Raw genomic sequence first — 18,341 nt, forward strand, 5'->3', positions numbered from 1 at the left:
TGATGAAGGCGATACTTTTTTTTAGCCTGATGGAAACGGCACTGCTACCCAGTCTGTGGAATACTTGGGAATGCCAGGATCACACCCGTCCTGTTCCCAGCTTTGGCCTTGTGTACATATGCATGCACAGATGCGTGCACACACATAGGCATGCACTGCTTGATTCATTGCTGTTTCCCCATTAAAAGAAAATCAGAAGGCATTGAGAGCGTGACATCTTCCTTAAATGAGTGCAAGGAGACCAAGTCCCTAACAGAGGGGGAAAGGACAAACAGCCCTGTCTGGATCTTGGCTGATAACAAGCAAGGCGTGGAGAGGAGTTTGTTAAAAGCAAGTGTATCAGGCAGTGACCCCCTAGCCATGCAAGTCTGCTGCAACTCATGCAAGTATGGTCACAGTCTGACCTCTATGTGTCACAGCTTAGCAGTGTGAGGGGTGACGAGCTCACGGCCATGAGCCATTCTGCAGTCCAGCTTGGGAACTCATTTATCTTCAGTTAATAGGTAACTGGAGAAAGAGACAGTTGTGTTAGTGAGTCAAGTAAGGACAGAAATCCCCTCATTGCTCAGCATCTCAGCCCACTGCTCCAGTTGGGAAGGATGCTCCTGTTCCAATACAAACTTTGCAGTCACTTTGACAGCAAGTGTTGTTTGGAAAACATTCCCTGGCATCGTGGCCTGTCCATGTTGCTTGATGCCAGCTTTCATCTGGCATTTGTTTATTATGGCTGCTGCTCTGCTGTTGGGGCACAGTCCTGCTTAGATATATGCTTCTCTGTAAGTGATTTTTGGCTTAAAAAGGCTTAGGTCTCTTTGAGAATTTTTTCATGCTTTGCTATTCCGTTATTTTCTCCAGTCATTGCAAGGTGCTGGCCAACTTTCCAGAGCCTGGCATGCGTGCATGAGTGTATGTATATTGCAACAGATTTCTCCTTTTTCCTCTAAGTGGTAATGGTGGATGTCTGAATACTTGCCAGAGGAACAGAACTAGGCTTTGCCTGTACAAACTCAGTATCAGAAAGAGAACTGGATCTTTAAGACTCTTTGAAGTCATCCTGTTACCAAGATTGAAATCTCTTTGTTCCTATAGCTCTAAAGCCTGCCATTACTAAACACATGTAATCTCCTTTTCCCTGCATTGGAGTGACTGAAATGCAGTGCCTTTGCTCAGGATGGTGTCTAACTTACACAGGTAATTTCAGCAGCAATAGGTCATTGTTCTATTAAGTACTAGCTGAGACATGGCTAAACTGAAGGAGTTGCCTGCAGACCTGTGCTTGTGGGACACTGAAGTCTGAGAGCACTGAAGAGTTCAAATTCCTCTCCTTTCATCTTGGTATTCTCTTCTCACTGCAGGGTCTTTTCGTGCACTTCTTTTTCGTGCTCTCACCTCCTTCAAGTCTGCGGAGGTCTGGTCTCATACATGGCTTAGGTCAGATCAGTTCTCAGTGGTGTCCCTAATTAAAATTTATGTATAACCCATAACTCTTTTGGAAAGAAATTAGAAGAGCAGGACACTTCTTGTCTGAGGGCAGAAGTCCGGGCCCTTTTATGGCAGAATGAAAGCTTACCAGAGTCAGAGAAAAGTCTGAGGTTTGGATGAAATCTTTGGGCAGAAATTTTGCATCCTTAATGCTCCTGACACTAAGATAGTCCTATGAAATAGAAAAGTGCTATTGTCTCCACTTGATGGATGGTAAATGACTCTACTAAAGACTGGATCCTTGACCATGCAAATCAAATTTGTTGCTGAAAGGCTAGAGACATGACATGCCTGCAATGTCTATGGCATGCCATGGCCTATGGCACAGAGATGCCCAAGCTAGTGAGTCTACCCAGTGCTGTACTCTATGAAACAAGGTACAGAGCTAAATTGTGGCCACAGCACTGTGCATACATATCTATTGCTTTTAGTGCTCAGCTGGTTAGGTATGTTGTAAATCTCTATAGATCTCCCAGCTTGAGGACTGGCGTGCCCATAGTGCAGGTGCAACTTGCACATGTGGTATTGGTAGAGGAACCAACATAACCAGGTCTTCCCAGTCCTTCCTTCTCCTGCTGTCCTTCCTTTATGGCTGTTTTTGTCAAGAACACAGGCCAAACTTTATAATCTATTTGCAAATGTCAAAGTGTCATTTCTGAGCCTTCAGTAACCACCTGTTGCTGCACCACGAGCTGCGTAATTAGAACTGACAATCCCTGTCTAGAGATTTCTTGGAAACTGGAAAAATGAGAATGTTGTCAAAAAGAAAAAAAAAAGCAGTGCTTTCAGCCTGCAGTGCAGTGATGGAGATGAAAGATGAGTGAATCCAAGGAGGCAGAGAATGTATCAGCCCAGTGCCTTTTTCTAACTAGTTTAGAAGTCAGAAATGGTCTATAAAGATTTACATTTCTCTTATAGCCTTAAAGAAAATGTATTTTAAGCTGGCTTCTTTATGTCTCTTCTCTTTGCTGGACCAAACTAGCAGCAAGTTTCACAGCAGTCATGCTTGAAACCACAATAAGGGTGGTAGTTCCATTTTGCTTCAGTTGATCGAAAAGAACTTCTATATTTTATTCATTTTATAGTTTTTTAGTAGTTTTTCATAAAATTATGAAAACCGTGTAAAAGAGGATCTTATTTTTTCTAACAGAAAATATATTTGAGTCAGTGTTAGATCATGCTGTGTTCTCAATTCTGAGTAACAGATACAAATCTCAGAATAAGATATGAATGTTTGTAGGTGATAAGTGACTTTCAATGGCCTTTAGTGCTCAGATTTGGGAATTGAGCTGCAGACCTCCTGAGTTAGGAGCCCAGTCTGAACCAGGGGAGCTGAAGCACAGAGCTTGCCCAGCCCCGGGATCTTACACTGTGCAGCAGGGCATGTGAAGGAGCTGCGGTGACACTACTCAGCACATCGTGCATACTTCACTTCTATCCCACCTACATGCTCGAAAGCAGCGTATACGTAATAGTCATTTGAATTTGCTGGTGAAGGAGAGCTCTCCTTTGCACTTGTACAATATATCAAATGTGACTTGGTAAGGATAGATGAGAAATGGCTGGAAATGTGTTTCAGGGTAATGAAGAGAAAACCAGGAGTGCTTTAGAAAGACAGGCTTTTTAACATAATTGTAATGTGTGTGATGGCAGTGCCAAGAAAGAAAATTCAACATAGCCAATGGAAATACTGTGTTAAGTAAATATTGCAGAGATTCAGATGGTCCAGTCCTTACATCTGCTCGTGATGATCCTGCAAGGGTATCACCCCAAAAGATAAAAGGTACCACAGCTGCTGAGCCACAGGAAGATGCCAAGAGGGTGGCAGCTGTGTGTGTGCCAATAGCAAAAGTGTGGAGCTCCCACAGGTAGTGTGGTCAGGGGAACTCCTCACTACTACAGCAGTCTGCCCTGGTTTGGAGTAACAGGGCACTGTGATAGGAAAGCCCAGGATTTTGGGAATCATATCTGGGCTGGGTCACACATGTACTGGGAAAACTTAGGCATGTGTTCTGACCTCTGTGTGATTCAGCTCTCTATCTCAAACAATAAATAGAAGTCTGATTCCCTGCCTTGGTTAGATGTTGCAAGAGCTGTAAGGAAGGAACATCACTAGGTACAAGGGGGCTCGTCTCTGACTATAGAGTGTTGCTACAGTATGCTGGATTTGGTGATTATCAAAAGGGAGTGATCTCCACCTTGCTGAAACCATACCTCACTGAGAAATAACCTGGTGGATGCCAGAGAGAATTACACACGTACCTTCTGTGATCAGCATATGAAGGAATAAAACACATACCTGGTAAATTCATCCAAATATAGATTTATTGCTTAATATAGGACAAAGCAGTATAAAATCAGTATTATAGTAGCCAATATAAACATTTTTGGCCATTTGTGAATGAGATTTTATGACTTCAGCTGAATTGCAGGTGGGATTGCTTGTGGAACAGAAAGGATTTGGCAGGGATTCTAGTTTCCTGTAGACAAGGGGAGTATAAAGTATCCTAGATATGACAATTAGATGCTTTGCACACCTGGTTTTACTGTCATGGTAATTATAGACAAATTCAAAGTTACTGACTGCAGGTTAATGCTGCTGGTTCTTCGGTTTCACAGTCTAGGTCTGACATCCGTGTTTTGATTCTGGAGTGTTCCAGCATGCTGGGAATGCTGGGGAACGGTGGGACTGCTTCACGGTGGGACTGCCAGCATTCCTTTGCCAGTCCTTTTTTCATTTGGGGAGATTCAGCATCTCCTGAGGTCCTTCAGCTGCCCTGGGAGAATACAGGAATTCCATAAAGTATCTTGCCTTCCTATGTGTTCTGTCAGATTCATGGTGCACACAGCTCTGTCTGGTTTCGTCCCAGCTGCTCCCAAAGGTGCGGGTTTGGCATACAGTACTAGCAGCCCTTGGAACAGGCTGTTTCAAGCTGTGTGCTCTCAATTACCTTTCTCTCTCCAGCATTGCTTCACTGACTGGTTCTGACAAATAAGGAAGACTGACCATCCCCTTTGCAGTGTGGTTACAGTGTTTAGTCTGTCTGATTTGTCACATTATTGATCTGGTCGGCTTCACTTGAAAGTCAGGTATTTATTACCCACAAACAAGCAGCCTGTGTGTCTCCTTTCTTTTCCTGAGTGTGAGGCAGAGTTGTTCTACTGTTGTTACTCCTCTTTAAGCTTTCCTGGAAGGAGGGGAGAAATGCCATTCTTAGTTTAGTAATAAAAAGCTTGGGGTACTGGATGTGTTCATCATTGTTCTCCCTCTTTGCTTGGATGCCTGCAGTGAGTGGTACAGTGAGTGTTATAGAGTGCATGTGGTTTTCTGATCAAGAGAGAAACAGGGAGATGTAGCTTAATTACCATCGGCAAGGAAGTGTTGACACATTCATTACAAACAATTGTGGCTTCTAAAATCTAAAGCATGAGGTGGTGGGTTGAGTCCAGCAGCTTTCTGGCTAGTTGTCAGACAGTACTTGCCTATCTAAAGTTCTCCTGCATGACAGTGCTGACATTCCCATGTCCCACTGACTTAGAGGCACAGACACCGAAGCCATCTCTCATTCTTTTGCTTATCCTGTGCTGGCAGGAGCACCGCTTGCTGAACATAAAGAGCAGCAGGTGGACAGGAAGTCACCACCTTCCTTTTCCAGCTGGAAAGCAGGAATTGCAGCCTAGCCAACAGCAAATGAGGGATGGCCATAGCAGCAAAAGGAGGGGAGAACTGCAGGGGTGAATGGAGCCATTTGATTTCTCTTTGCATTGCCTGCTTGCCAGGGACACAACTTCACCCTTAACACCACGTCCCACAGAGCTGTATTGTGCCCTTGGTGTGGCTGTGATGGAGTGCTGGTGCAGGTGAAAAAAGTGAAGGACAGACAAATTCCAAGCAAGAGAAAGATGTACTTGTGTAACCCTAGCACCTGAGCTCGCTCTTGTTTCCTTTAGATTAAGCTTTGCAAAATCCCTGTAAAACAAGGGGATAGTATCCTCATTTTACAAATACATCAAAGGGAGATTAAAGCCCAGATTCTTAAAGAGATTTAACCACCAAACTCCCCTTGAGTTTAGTGAGAGATAACACTTCAATATCCTTGAGAATATGGATCTCAATACATTACACACAGTCATCTAGTAAGTGTGTGATGGAGTTGGGAATTAATCCCACGCTTTGAGAAAGCCTGTTCTATGCCTTTCCTTTCTGCAGATGAGAATAGCACTATTCATTGCACTAAAGGTACTACAGATTTCATATGATTGGATTTTAATTGAGCAGAGTTTCATTGTGAAGGTTTTGTTTTGATTTGTGGCCCCGGTTGATTATGGCTTATTGGGGAAAATTTGGCACAATATATTCAGTCAGATTTGTAGCTCTATAAAACAGCTTCATGAAATTATGCTGATTTCCCAGGAATTTAATCTCTGACAGAAAAGGGAAGAAAAGGATGCTAGCAGGTTCCTGTTGTGTCAAAGAAACATCTTGTTTTGACATTTCCAAAATGAAATGTTTTGATTTTTCATTTTAAAATAACATTTTTTCTTGATGTTATGGTATCTTTACATAATTTTAATCATTTGAAAGTGAAATGAAAACTCATTTCGTGACCCAGAAATGAAACCAAATGTAGGTGTCTTGAAAGCCCTCATGAAATGAAGCATTCATCCTCCTCATCTACTGCCTGTCCCATAGGAGAGTCTGTGTTTCCATGATGATGCTATGGAGATGCCTAAGAGGAGATAAGCTCTTAAGACCTTTAGAAACTAAGGGAGATGTTTGTCTCTGCGTCAAAAAGCAGGTACAGATGTGGATCACAACATTTTTTGGTGTCATGCTGCATTAGGGAAAACACTGCAGGGAAGTGTGGACGCTTTGAAGGTGAGGACTTTCAAATCTGAGAGCACCCTCTGGTTTTCCTGACTCTGTAGAGTTCAGGTGTGTCACTTGTCACCTCTAAAGGAGGCACGACCTTTCTGCACAGAGCGGAGACTCAGTATAAAGGGATGATGAGGTATAAAGCCTTGTGAACGCAGCTCATCATTTAGCAACTATTTTGGCAGATACTTTAATACTTACAGTCAAAATTCAAAATATTTAAAATGAAGAAGACTTTATGCAGTGTACATTCCCCCCACATGGGGAAAGCTGTCAAGGTGATGCTAGATTAAAGTCTGTCTGGAATCCAGTCGTTAGGGTTCAAGACAAGTCATTCTCCTTACAGCAGCTGTGGAGCAACCTGGCTTGAGATGTTTACCCTACTGAGCATACAAGTCACTGACTGAGGAACGGGAAGAGCATCCCTAAACTTTATGCAATATCCATTTACTGTTTCTTTCTGTGGAAAAAAATAAAAATCTTCTTTTTCTCTGCAACACAGGAGGTGCTTTAATTATTCCTCAAGAGCAGCTGTTCAGTGGTTTTTCCTAATTCCAGAAGCATCAAGGGTAGTTAGCAGCTCTGCTGCTGCCATCAGGTCTGAGGACAGAGATTTCTCAAACTCAGGGTCCTCACAGAACCTGAGGTCACTTTTGGGGACATACAGTGGACTTAGGGCTGATCTACCCCCTGCGTTGCTTCTTTGTTATAGTAATTTATCTCTGCTTTGCATCATTTCAGGCTGGATTCAGTAATCACAGTAACGAATCTCACTCCAGCACTGTGGGTTAAGAGCAGGTGATTAAAGGTGACTCCACCTCCCCAGAGTAATTTGTAAGTGACTTATAGAACTAATAATGGCCTCATCCTTTTGTACCCTGGTACACAGCTTGTGTTCTGGAGTCTTTTATAGCTCAAATGAGCTGGTTTTGCTTATTTATTTCCATCCTCATTCAATTTTAATGGTTATAAGAGACTCCCCCATTCTTCTTCTGACAGCAGTGATTTAGGCAGGGCTCATTAACATAACTTACGTTACTAAATATCGCCATTTATGCTGGTAGACCGAAGAAAATGCGTGCAGTGCTAAATCAGAGGAGATCCCATGAGCTTGCCAAGGTGGCAGGGCTTTGTTTGAAGCATATATTATAAAAGAAGAATGCTTGTGTGAGGGAAGGATCACTTACAGAACATGCACAAGGGACCAGAGTCCCAGAGTGAGTGTTTCTGAAATACAGATTTTACATGGAAATGTCAGACACTTTCCTAATAGGCCACACTTGAAATGCCTAAACCAGAACTGCTCTAGGTGCATCTTATTTTCAAAGACTTATTAGCTGTGACTTTGTAAGAGTTCTACAGAATTACTGTAGCAGAAAAGCAGTTTCCTGTGAGGGTTTTATCATTATCCTGTGGGAATTTAATGATGATAATTTGGTGTGAAAAGACTATTAAAGCTATTTCTGAGAGCTAACAGTGAAATGCTGGGTACCTCTTCTGGGAGTTATGATGTACCCTCCCTCCCATTAGATCTTTGGATTCTATTCAGCCCAGAGCTAACATGGGTTTATGGGACCAAAGGAATAGTCAGCCACACAGATTCGTATCTACTATATACAGCCTCTGCAAAAGGGTAATGGGAAAGACAGTAAAATCCTTTTAGGAAAGGGATGGGAATAATGTTCACCGGAGAACTGGATGCCAGGAGGTCAGTGGGATATGGATTGTGTGTGATTTATGAGGGGCTTTATTGCTTCTTTCCATTTTTTTCCTAGGCTGGCTGAAGTCCTGCTGATACAACACTTCAAAGCATTTAGTGTTTTGTTCCACAGATAGTCTAGCAAACAGTGAAATAAAATAAGAGAAATCAATAAAAACTAATTTCTCTTGCTTGTGATCACACCTGAAGAACGTACAGAATGTGGGATGCCTTAAAGGACAGAGCTGACTTCTTTTCAAATAACACAAACAGGCTTTAAAAGTAAACATTAAAAAGTGTTATTATAAAGAAGTATTTTATTATTAAAAAAGGTTTTATATTATAAAAATATGCCTTGGACCAGCAATGCCCCCCTTCTTTTCTGGTCAGGATTTGCCAAGGAAACAATCCTGTGTTAAAGTGACACAGCTGCATCATTTTCACAGTTGCAGGGCAATCAGCTGAGTTTTGGGCTCAGTTTTGGGGTACTCCACGTCGAAAGTTGCTGAAGGAATTTACAGCGAGGATTTTGTGGAAGGAGGAAGCAGTGACTTAACTCTATTCCTCCTTCTGACAACAGGACTAAGGTTTTGAATTAAATACAATGCTGAGCTCATTTGAAATACTCCACTTTGCACGTTCTGTAGCAGTGATGATTGAACTCGACACCCAGCTTGCCAGAAGCCATGTGTTTGGTACAGACATGGTGCACTTAGAAATCTAATTCCTAATTCTGTGCTGTGCTGGCAGCAAGGAATGGGCCTCTGCCCTCTGCTGCCCTGGTGCAGGGAGATGAGATATGTGTATGTGACTCAGAAAAAGCTGTCTGAGTCATTCATCGAAAAAGAGGTGGAGCTGCAGGAGCCAAATGAAACCCAAAGCGTTTCTATAACCTACCAAGTTCATGCCCAAAAAAAGCCATTCAAATCCCAGTTCCCTCAAGAGATAAAAGTCCCCTGTATTGAGAGGATTTCTGGAGAATCTTGTGAGCACTAAGTACAGCTTCCCTTAATTAATGGCAGTCAGCTCAGCATGGTTGTGTGAAAAGCTCCAGTGACAGAAAGCCCAGAAAGGCTTCAGCAAGGGAGCACAGCACCAGAAGGGCTTAATGGCATTATAACGCCCTTGAATTATAGTGGTCACAACACAGAGAGGTGTATCCCAGCACTACATTAGCAGTAAAGGAAAGTCTACTCTTTCGTTCTTGAACCCTTGTCACCTTCACTGAAAACTGAGTTGCCATCCCTGAGATACCAATACTCAAAGGCAGGAGGAAAAGAAAAGGAGATACAGGTGGGATTGCTGGATTTTGGAAAGAAAACAAATTGTTTTTCGTCACAACTTGCCCACCTTGCTCCAGCCCTTTGTAGTTCTCCTCTTGCATTTTATGATGTGTTTCATAGTTTTCTGAAATCTGTCACTGTGGAGACCAAGCTTTTGCAACCCCATAATTCCCTTAATAGCTCACTGTCGGGGAGCTGTTGTTGATTTAGTGCAGGCCCTCTCTTTGGCTTGCACACGCATCCAAGGGTATGTGCAGTGGCTCCATTCGTGCGTTTAATAAAGTTGAACCACAGCCATTGCTGTTGTGTGTGGTGAGTCGTGGAAAGCAAGAACTGGAGAGCAGAGAGGAGGACTGGTACTTAAAGGCTGTTTATGAGAATTAACACCAAAGAAAAGGAGCTGCTTGACATAGCAAGGAATTGAAATCCATCACAGGCTGAAAAGGAGACATGGGCTCAGAAAAGGCAGTGGCAGCAGAAGCTTCTCTGTGCTGCCTCCATTAGCATTAACATGGAGAAGGTGTGGGAGGATGAACCCATCACTCTTCTTCACCTGTGTCAGCCCTGAGGTCTGCCCAGAGGTTGCCAGCTGCTGAGCTGTGATGGATGGTCTGTGCTCACATGCATATCTGTCCTGCAGAGGCTCAGCTGAGTCCCACCAAATTCATTGCACTAAATATTCACTCATTTTCAACAAACAGCTTAGAAAACTCAACGGAGATGGAGAAACTCATTTTTTCTTCTTTCTCTACATTTTAGTCTTTCTCTTGTGCTGGAAGATGGATTGTTCGGATGTGTCTGTAGTAACACGGACATGGCTAATCTGCCTTTCTATTGATGACCTGTTTCTGAATGTCCTGGCCTGATTTACGAGAATGTACTGTACTCTGCACCATGTTTTGCTGTTACTCTGTTAGGACTGCATGCAAACTGCAGTGAACAGTGATGCTTATTCATTCAAAGAGTGAAGGGCTGGCTGGGAACCGAATGAGCTCATAGTTGTTGCCGTCTCCACTTACAGAAAGGAAAACAGCAGAAATGGGTATCCCAAGTGTAGTCATTCTTTTCCTGACCATCAGTTTGTTTTATAAATCATAATCCTGAAAGCACAAGGTCATGGTATTTATTGAATAATTCATATAGTAGGTTTTCAGGGATAGATTCTTTTTTTAACTCTCTTTTTCTGTAGTATACCCTGATAAAATTGGAACCGAGATCTGTTTGCCTGCCAATTTTTCTTTCTCTTGCTATTGCTTGAGCTTTAATGAATTTAAAATCTGAGAGTCTGATTCCCATCTCTTGCTAGCATAATACAGCAATTACCTCTGTTACATGGGAGAGCCTCAGCCTTTTTCCAGTCCCTGTTGGAAAAAGCAGTGCTGCTCTTCACACATGCACAGTCTAATAAAAACAACAGCCAAATCCCCCCTGTGCTACCTATGGATGCTTTAAAAGCCACTGCTCAGTGCAGAGCAGAGACATGCAGGGGAGGCTGAAGGGGTCTGCTTGGGAGAGGGCTCCCAGGGCTCAGCCCTCTTCTCTGCAGTGTTTGGAAACATCCCCCAGCTATGGTTTTCATACTGCAAGACAGTTTACCTGTTACCTGAAATCACTAGGGGATGGTTTCAGTCCTAGGTTGATCACCCGTGGAGACATTTAATTGCCTGATGTGTTAACTAGCTAATACTCAAGAATATGAGGTGTTGCTAGCTGGAAGCAGAGGTGATGAGGAAGTCACACTGAAAGCTATTACCTGGCCCCATGCACCACTAAAGTTAATCCCTGTCTTTGGGCCATTCACTTGTAGGTATGGTGCAGCTTGCAGAGCACAGAGACAGGTGAAGGACCTCAGGGCAATTAGCTCCCAGGCAGAATGTTTTCCTCAGGGCCACTTTGCCTCCAGGTTTGATCTGTTGCCTCTCAGATGGGAATCAGCACTTTGGGGCTCTGCCCAGTTTTAATTCTCACTGGCATCCCAGTGAAACAGGAGAGGTAGGAAGCAGTAGACAGGGGTTATTAGCACATTGGAGAGTTGTCTGGTCTGAGGAGAGCACTTAAAATACAAAAAGGCAACAGGGATAAATGCAGTGCCAGCAAGGAATAGACTATTTCCACTTACCAAGGTACCCCATGGGGCGGGAGAAGGAGAAAATATACCAGGTACTGGCTGAAGGTCTGACTTCCTGCCCATCAGACAGATTGTTAGACCTTGCAGGTAGGAAGTACGATGTAGTTCTCACCCTGAAAAGACTACACTTAAATTAGTGTGCCTTTTGCAAGGATGCACGAATAACGTCTGCTCTCTTGCTGCTGCCCAGACATGCTGCTCCCAGAAGGGAAATGTGCTTATGCCTTATGCTTATGAAGCTTCTCCTGGAGTTTTGCAGAGTCTCTTCTTCCTCAGCTCAAGCCAGTTTGGATGAACACTATGATGAAGTGGATGTTACAGCTATGCCATAGGCCCCAGCTGGAGCAGGATTTGTCTGTCCTCAGCTGCCTGCTGTGAGCTCCTTTCCCTGCATTGCACAGCCCCATGCTCTGAGGCTTTTTTGACAGCAACTAGGTTTTATTTCTGTGCAGCACAATGAGATTGGATCCTCACAGGAGCTGTTAAGAGCTAATGTAAAACATGCTAAACATGAGAAAACCCCCAAAACCGTAATTCTGCCTGTGAATAAATTCCTTACCTTCCTGCTGGAACCAATGGCTACTATAAGATATTGACCTTAGAACAGCCATTACTTGCAAGAGAGACATTGCAAGAGTCATGATAACCTTTTTTGGAACATAACCTGTGCTCAGACAAGCAAGGATGGAAATGGATTTGCCGTGGATCTGTCTGTAAGGGGGGTTGTTGTTGTTGTTTAAAGATAATAATATTAGGAATGCCAATTACCCTACGAAAGCTGGTGATATTTAAATATGATTTAAATTCATTTAGCATTCAAACAGAAAAGGAGAAAATGGCATTAAATTCTGATGGGGATGAGACTGCATTCTGGAGTTAGAAATATTAAATACATTTACAGAATGGAATAGAAGGTCTGGATGGTAATGGATTGTGAAAAGAGTTCAGAGTTTTAATAGATCATTCCTTCAGATCATGAGCACGGTAAAGTGGTAGTTAATAAATTATTAGACATGTACATTTACTCATATATTTTAACCAGCTGTAATGAACAGGTCCTGTCAGCTCACCTAGATCCTTGCAATAACTGCTAAATTGCTTGAGTGAGATTTAGTAACTCTTGGCAATATTGATGTCCAAAACTGCAGGCAATAAATAAAATGACATCAGGACCAGCTTGAGCAGAACATTGTGTAAGACTTGTGTCAGGCTTGCAGCTGAGGTGGTGTTTGGCACCAGTGAACACCACTGGGCATCGGTGAGTTCTTCCCTGTGACTGGTTTTTGGTTGATGTGACCAGCCCATGCCCTGGCACATGTAATGGGACTCCTGAAGAACCTTTTGTCCCAATTTGGGGTTGACTACAAAAGTCTGTTCCCTACTTGGTTTTGTATACAGGCAGTTACCTGTTCCTCCCCATGGGTATGTGGTATTCTTTGGGCTGCACACAAAGTAGAGGAGGAGGAGGATAGTAGAGTCTGACTGAGCGATGGGGAGAGGACTATCCTAGTGTTAGAGTGGTAATTAAGAACAGAGTGAAGCTGTTCGTTTATCTTAACTTAAACTAGAAAATGTTTATAGCAGAAAAAGCCTGCCTTTTAAAATTATGCCAGATTATACAGGTTGTTAAGGGGTCATGCCAGTCACCTTTTTTGTTTTTCCTAGATGTCCTCTGAACTTGGAACTACTTTAAACCTGTATCCTTTCTCTTTCTCCCACTCACTTTCCCAGCATGTGGTGTACTTTATAATTTGTGAAGAGACTCACTAATTTCTTATTCTTTCTCCTTTCTTCAGGTTTCTGACAGATGTGACTATGTCTTTGTCAATGGGAAGGAAATGAAGGGCAAAGTGAATGTCATAGTTAATTTCACTTACCAGCATCTGAGTGCCCCTTTAGAAATGACAGTCTGGGTTCCTCGTCTCCCGCTGCAGATAGAGGTCTCTGACACAGAACTAAATCAGATCAAGGGGTGGAGAGTCCCCATCATCTCTAATAAGAGGTAGGTTTCATTCAAGGATGTTCATTCTGGGATGCGCACATGCCAAAAGTCCTGTCAGGGCCAGTGTATCTGAACATGCTTATTTGGCATTAATGCAATTCCAGTGTAAATTTGAAGGTCAAGCAGACATTTATTCAATAGGCTGCTGCAGTGGACTTATGAGGGAAATGAAGATGCAGGTTGCATGATTCTACATTGGAAATCAATTTCCTTGTGTAGTGCTAGTGATTAGGATGGGAAGAGCCAATTGGTCAAGTTAGGCAGGATTGGCCGTCAGGCAGCAGGAAGACATCAACAAGGACCAGCTCTGGCAAGGCTGGTTGTTCTGCAGCCTGGTTCACAGGTCCTGCCTGTTAATTTATTCATTGTCAATGATCACAACTAGTACATACTTGTTTCATATGACTGTAAGGTCCAGTGGCACTGATCAGTGTCTCAGAGTCAGGACACTGGTAACTAGAGCTTTAAAGATTCTGTTCATGCCCACAGGTCAGTGGCTTGTGAATGACAAGGCAGAGGATGGATGTAGGCAGATCTAGATTGTTTATGTCTGTTGTCAGTGTTATTAAGAACAAATTGATAAAGTAGGTATTCCCACCTAGCTATGAAGACATCATTTATTACCAGGGTTCTGTTAATATCACAGCAAAGAGACAGGGATCTTGATGGAGACATGATTTCAACCTGAATGGCACACAGGAAGAGGAGATTCCCATGGCAACACAAAGATGTTTATGAAGAGATCCAGAAAGAAAAAAAGTGGGAAGGTCCTGAAAGTAAGGACTTAACATGGAAAATACTGAGAGATATTTGGAGAGGACAGTATGGTACCAAAGTTAGCAGGCCAGTTGGTGATTTCAGCAGCTGTTTTGGAGAACTAGGCAGCCTGGAGGTCTCAGTTATGAACAAGGAAAATAGGATTAAAGTGGGGGAACCTGGCTGACTTCAGAAATGCACTGAAGGAAGCAGCTTCAGCAGAGCAACTGAAGAGGGCAAAGGCCCCTTGTTGAAGCAACTCCTAGCACCAGTTTAAATTACTTTTTCATTTGTGGTGTCCTACCAGACCAGCCAGGGATAGCGATGATGAAGAAGAGGATGAACGCAAGGGAAGAGGCTGTGCTCTTCAGTACCAACATGCAATGGTGCGAGTCCTCACACAGTTTGTAGCTGAAGCCTCAGACCCTGGTGGCCAGCTGAACTACTTACTGGGTTCTGACTGGCAGATTGACATTACTGACCTGGTGAGTGACTTCATGCAGGTGGAGGAGCCAAGAATCGCTAAGCTGCAGGACGGACAGGTTTTGATTGGGCAGGAGCTTGGAATGACAACGATTCAGGTAGGGAAAATTAATTACTTACCCCTTTTCCTCCGTTAACCCACCACCTTGGGAGCTGAGGTGTACAGCAGCTTCTTGCATTAGCAACAGGATGGAGCAGAATTGCAGCAAGGACTGGGACACAAAGAGATGGTTTTCTTTTATCTTGTGCCCCAAAGTAATGTAGATTGAAGTTCTGGTTCATTTTGTCTAAGGGTGTTTCTGAACCTGGAGCTAGTATATATGGGCTATCACAGTGCAGCTGGTGAAATAGCTCAGTCTTCTCAAAGCCTACATTGACAGAGCAAAGATAAAATAAAAATTAACTAGTGCTGGTTGAGGATCTGAGACTGGAATGTAAGTCCCCTTGGATCAAATCCCTGCACATCTGGCAAGCTCAAGGCATGTGTTACAGAATGTAAATGTTGGGGCATATTTCAGAATATGCACAAAGCAATAATAATCATTGGCACTTCTAGAATGATGTTCATAACACTGACTGAGAGTGACAACTACGTTATGTTCTCCAGGGGTGCAGATTTAGCTTCATCAGGTTCAGCCAATGTGGCTAAGACTATGGCCTGTAAGTACCACTGTATATGTGGCTGTAACTTAGTGTCCCCACTCTGGAGTAACTCACTCTGGAGTAACATAGAGGTGTTATGTCTGAAGTAGCACCCAAAGTGAGTTACTATGCATCATAGTAACTCACCTATGCATCATCTCATTGGCAGCTTTTCACATGCTGTGGAAAGAAATAGTAGCCTAGAAAAGGGAGTACCCGAAGAGAAGGAAAAAATAAGAGAGATTAGTTAAAAATAAGAGAGAGGTTACAAATTAGAAAACATGTTAACAAGCACTGGAACAGGGTAAAAAATCTAACTCTCCAGACATGCTCGTCATCTCCGACTGTCAAACCAGAAAACAACCACCGCACTGTCAATAACGGAGGTTGTCAGGGCTGGAGAAATGGGATTCGAGAATTTTAACTTTCTGCAAAATTTATTAAGATTTTCTGAATGACTTTCTAAAGCTCTGGGCCTTCAGTGCTCCAGCAGATGCACATAAAGCTGTGGAGAGAAAAATCTGAGGGAAAAAAACTGAAAGCAAGTTACGTTCAAAGAATGCTTCTTGTAAACTGCTTCAAATATGCATGGTACCCTGTATGGATCATTAAATTCAACTTGCTTCCTAATGAGCATCTTTGGATGTCAGGTATCAGTGCACTGACCTCCCTGCACTTTTTTTTTAACCAAAACAAGTTTTCTCTGTCAATTTTGATTACAGTACCATGAGTGGTTATTGTAGCAATAGATTAGCCTTTATTTCTATAGGATAGAAATAAATGTCATTTATTCAATGGATTTTATCTAAATCTGTAGATTGCATTATATATATGCTACCTAAACCTACAATCACTTATAAAATAATTGCATTTCATATAAAGATTACATTTACAAAAGTTAATACATCTGAAGCAGATGTGGTTAGCATATTGCAGAGGCAAATGGAATAGCTGATTAAAATTAAGCTGGTAAAAGCTGTTATAAGCACCCTATTATTGCAGAAGAGTTACAAAATGTGACTAGTCATTTTTTAATAATATTTTAATAATGTCTGTCTGCTAAGAGTAATTCTGCCCATGAACATAAATGCCAGTTATGTGTATTACAGCAGTTCTGTATAGCTGGTTTGCTTGCTGCTATGTAAAATGGCTGTTGCTAACTTTGATTCTTCTTTTCAGATACTGTCCCCCCTTTCAGATGCTATCTTGGCTGAGAAGACAGTGACAGTTCTGGATGAGAAGGTGACAATAACTGACCTGGGAGTGCAGCTGGTGACTGGATTGTCACTTTCTCTGCAGCTCAGTCCAGGAAGCAATAAGGCCATCTTTGCTACTGCAGTAGCACAAGAGCTGCTCCAGTCTCCGAAGCAGGTACTATTGCCCACATGTTTTGTATTGTGGGAGGACGCTGCTCTGATTCAATATATCTGACATTACAAGCTGATGGAATCGAGCAGATTTTTATTAATACTGTGCTAATAAACATTTTCCTTATGGGCACTTTTTATTTAAGGCCGCCAGGTGCCCTTACAGAAAAACAAAGATCTCAGAAAAATGGCACTATGTCTAAACAACCCCAGTCAACAAACAGGCATCCCTCATCTGTCATGGCTGCATCCTATAAATAACGTATGAAACTCAATGATGTGTCATAATTAAGCAACAGCAGTCTCCTTAGACACACCCCCTTTCTGTCCCATCCAGCATCTGCTAGATCACACGACATACAGGCAGCTAGGTTGACAAGTTCAGCCTCCCACCACAGGTGTCCAAATCAATCCTTTAAGTCCATCTTTAAGTGAGGAAGTGTAATGCCTTATGGCAGACTCCATTAGTTACTTTTTGTGAGCGTTTTAAGAAGTTGGGGAATATCCCTTTCATTCCAACCCGTTACTAGAATACAAGTCAGCATCATTGACTCATTTCCTGATTCGTGATTTCATAAACTAATTTTTTTCCCCATGTTATTCTTAGTTCCTGTACTAGGGAGCCAACAGTCACCAAGGGCTTTTGGACTTTGAAATGTCCCCATCAGTCCCTGCTTGATATTTGTCTTTGTGCTTCTGTCTACATTTGATATTTTAACTTTTTTTCCAACCCAGATCCATCAGTCTGGGATGTACATCAAGGATGCACTGGGCTCTTAACACTTAAACATGTTCTGAGCTTTAAAGGTAAATGATCATGACATGCACATTTGAAATCTGGCCAACTGTTGAGATGCTTTAATTCATCATAGGGTCTTATCCTTGGGAAGCAGGGTGAGAAATAATGCAGAGCTGCTGTCTTTATAGGGTGATAAAAATCAGGCTCCCATAGTCTTCCAGGGAGTTAAAAAATCAATGCCAGGCAGCTAGAAATAAGATGAGTGAGCTAATCCATTGCTGACATGGGGCAGTTAAACGAAATACCTTGAAGTCAGCCCAGAAGCTGGGGTTGATGGCACCTAGTCCCAGTAAGCTGCCCAGCACTGACATTTCAGTTCCCAGAAATGGAGTGTAGATGAATCCCTCTCTGGATGCAGGGGTACACTCAGAACAACACTGGATCAGAATTACACCAGCAAGGAAGATGTCCGCCTTACACCCTTCAGGGACCGACTTAATTTTGAAAGGCATCTGATTAATTCCATTGCTTAGTAAATGATTTTCCAAGCACAATCCGTATAACCAAAGCAAAGCAAAATTATTAAATGATTATGCAGGTTTAAGCAACACAGTGGGAGGATGAAAGTTGATGACACAAATTCTCTGCTGCCTTCAAGAAACATCCAAAGATTAATAAACACAAAGCTGGGATTTATAACAGTGTCAGCAAAGTCTTAGGGCTCTGTCCTGAAATAGAGACAGAAGCAAATCTCCCATTGAAGCATGGGGAGCTTTGTAGCTGTAAGGATTTCAGAATCAGGCCAATAGATTATGCACGATACAATCCCAAAAGACTGGAGGCTTTTTCTCCATGATCTGAACAGGTGAATGACTCTGTGCTAG

The 18,341-nt window shown here is 42.6% G+C and overlaps 1 protein-coding gene across 1 annotated transcript in view; it reads left to right on the forward strand.

Moving 5' to 3' along the window:
* The window catches only part of TMEM132D (transmembrane protein 132D), a 241,735-nt gene that overhangs the window by 220,768 nt on the left and 2,626 nt on the right, over positions 1-18,341 (forward strand). Inside the window, 3 exon segments of the mRNA XM_065692254.1 lie at positions 13,265-13,470; positions 14,534-14,807; positions 16,531-16,722. Coding sequence (XP_065548326.1) covers positions 13,265-13,470; positions 14,534-14,807; positions 16,531-16,722 — 672 coding nt within the window.

Source organism: Lathamus discolor, chromosome 12 (genome assembly GCF_037157495.1).
Source record: "Lathamus discolor isolate bLatDis1 chromosome 12, bLatDis1.hap1, whole genome shotgun sequence".
Classification (NCBI taxonomy): Eukaryota; Metazoa; Chordata; class Aves; order Psittaciformes; family Psittacidae; genus Lathamus; species Lathamus discolor.